Source organism: Trachymyrmex septentrionalis, unplaced genomic scaffold (genome assembly GCF_001594115.1).
Source record: "Trachymyrmex septentrionalis isolate Tsep2-gDNA-1 unplaced genomic scaffold, Tsep1.0 scaffold60, whole genome shotgun sequence".
Taxonomy (NCBI): Eukaryota; Metazoa; Arthropoda; class Insecta; order Hymenoptera; family Formicidae; genus Trachymyrmex; species Trachymyrmex septentrionalis.
In genome coordinates, this window is record NW_017305779.1 from 6,387,313 (window position 1) to 6,389,485 (window position 2,173).

A 2,173-nucleotide genomic window follows, 5' to 3' on the forward strand; every position below is an offset into this window, starting at 1 on the left:
TATATATATATATATAAAGAAATCCATAAAGAATCTCCATATAAAGAATTATTACAAAAATTTATTAATAATGTTAACTTACCATTCGCCCTATCTATGTCGTATAAATAAGCTAAATTAGGATCATATTTGCCGAAGTATATCGCTTCTTCTTTTTGTCGTGGATTATCCCAGAGAATATCTAGATATTTCCATTCGTATTTGAGAAGCAATTTGCCGAAACTCATAATTGTCATCGACAGAAGTGATGTAGCAAGAAAAAAACGTTTCATTTTTTTGTACTAATAGTCAAGTATATACGCAATAATATATATAGTTAAACTGAGCTATAAGAAATACGTATTTCATGAAAGCGGATACATAAATGAGACTTATCTTGGCAAGTATATTTATTATATATTGATTATATATTCGCATAATGTATATGAAAATTCAAAAATATATTCTCATTAGCTTGTCACTGATAAACAATTGTATCCTAATTAGAAGTTGAACTTAGAATTGTTGATTCATTTATTTCATAAGATATACATATATTTCATTTAACGCATTTATATATGTATTCACATATTGTAGTCATTGATAATATATCTAGAATATTTAGTGAATATATGTCAATTATATTAAATCAATTGTATTATATAATTATTACAAACAGAATATGTATAGGATTATATGTATACAATGTGTATAGAATTTGCATGTGTATAAAATGTAACGTTATTTTATCAGCATGGAATCATTGTACATAAATTATCCTTATTACTATTAATCTTTAAATAATTTATCCATTTTATCTTATGGCTTGAAAAGGTAGGCGATTTTTTGACAATTTTTATTGGAAAAATTAATGAAGATACGTACTTTATTGTTTTTACATGTTATTTGTTATACTTTTCTCTTTAATTTTAAATTATATGAAGTCAATGTGTTGACTGTTAGTTTACATAAAGTAAAGGGAAAGAAGCCTCTCCGACTTGAACATGGCGCTAGAACGGAAATACTGCAGGTCGCACCAATCATCTGAAAGAGAGAAAAAACGATTTTCTTATTCAGTAAGAATTTACTGAATAGCCTATGATAATTGATTTTAGATAAAAACTTACTAAAATGGCGGTTATTTGAAAAAAAAAGTTTTATTTTTTTACTTTAAATTGTGCTTTTATTTTTACGATAAATAAAAGGTATTGATATTGATATAATTAGTATACTATTTAGTAAAAAAAAAACATTGCTCTACAATCGTGCAAAATTTGAAAGCGATACGTTCAATAGTTTTTGCTCTATCACTTCCGTTAGATCGAAAAATATTTCGAGGAAAACGCTTTTAAAGTTTCAATTTTACTTTTTTTTTTATTTATACGCTTATATTTGCCATGTTAGGCTTCAATACAATATTCTACACACTTGGAACAATTGTCAAATTAGCAAAAAAAATTTTTTCAATTTGTGTCTAGATGTGTTAGATATATTTATTATGAATATATTTGATTATATGATTTTGATATTAAAAATGCAATAAATAACTATTGAAATAAAACAGTAATATATACATTATAAATGTTATATATATATATATATATGTTTTTTAATTAAGTGGTATTTATTTTCTCGTAACATTCACCGAACTTTATTGCAGCACCATGTATAATGATGTACTTTTCGAAGCGAACTTTTGTTCCCGATTACTGTGGCATATTTATAATTTATGTACGTAAATATTTGTGTCATATAACAAAATGGAATGAGATCGTAGGCATAAGGCAGGACCAGTGAATGATATAAGTATGATAATTCGATCTTTTTTCATAATTCATATATGTACAAGCATTTAAATGCTATGTATATGAAGACAAATATCTCTAAAAATAGATATGTAATGAAAAATATGTATAGTAGTTACGCTATTATCATACATTATTGCAATATATGTATATCTCTCTTCATAATGTGGTCATTGTATTATATATATTTATTCTAATCAGCTATTACTAATGACTTCGCGTGGGAAGCGAGATTAATTTGGTGTATTATATTATATTATTATTAATCTTATTATGTAATTTTAATTTCTCTCAAAAAAATGGTTAGAATGATCGTTCTATTATATAAAATTAACATATAAAATATAATTGAAAATTAAATCATAATTTTTATTAATTTTAATTAATTA

The 2,173-nt window shown here is 24.3% G+C and overlaps 1 protein-coding gene across 1 annotated transcript in view; it reads right to left on the reverse strand.

Moving 5' to 3' along the window:
• LOC108752519 (major royal jelly protein 1-like) overlaps positions 1-272 on the reverse strand; it is a 4,241-nt gene extending 3,969 nt beyond the window's left edge. Inside the window, exon 1 of the mRNA XM_018493369.1 lies at positions 83-272. Within this exon, the coding sequence (XP_018348871.1) occupies positions 83-272 (190 nt within the window). The remainder of the gene's footprint in view (positions 1-82) is intronic.
• Between the last annotated feature and the right edge of the window lie 1,901 nt (positions 273-2,173).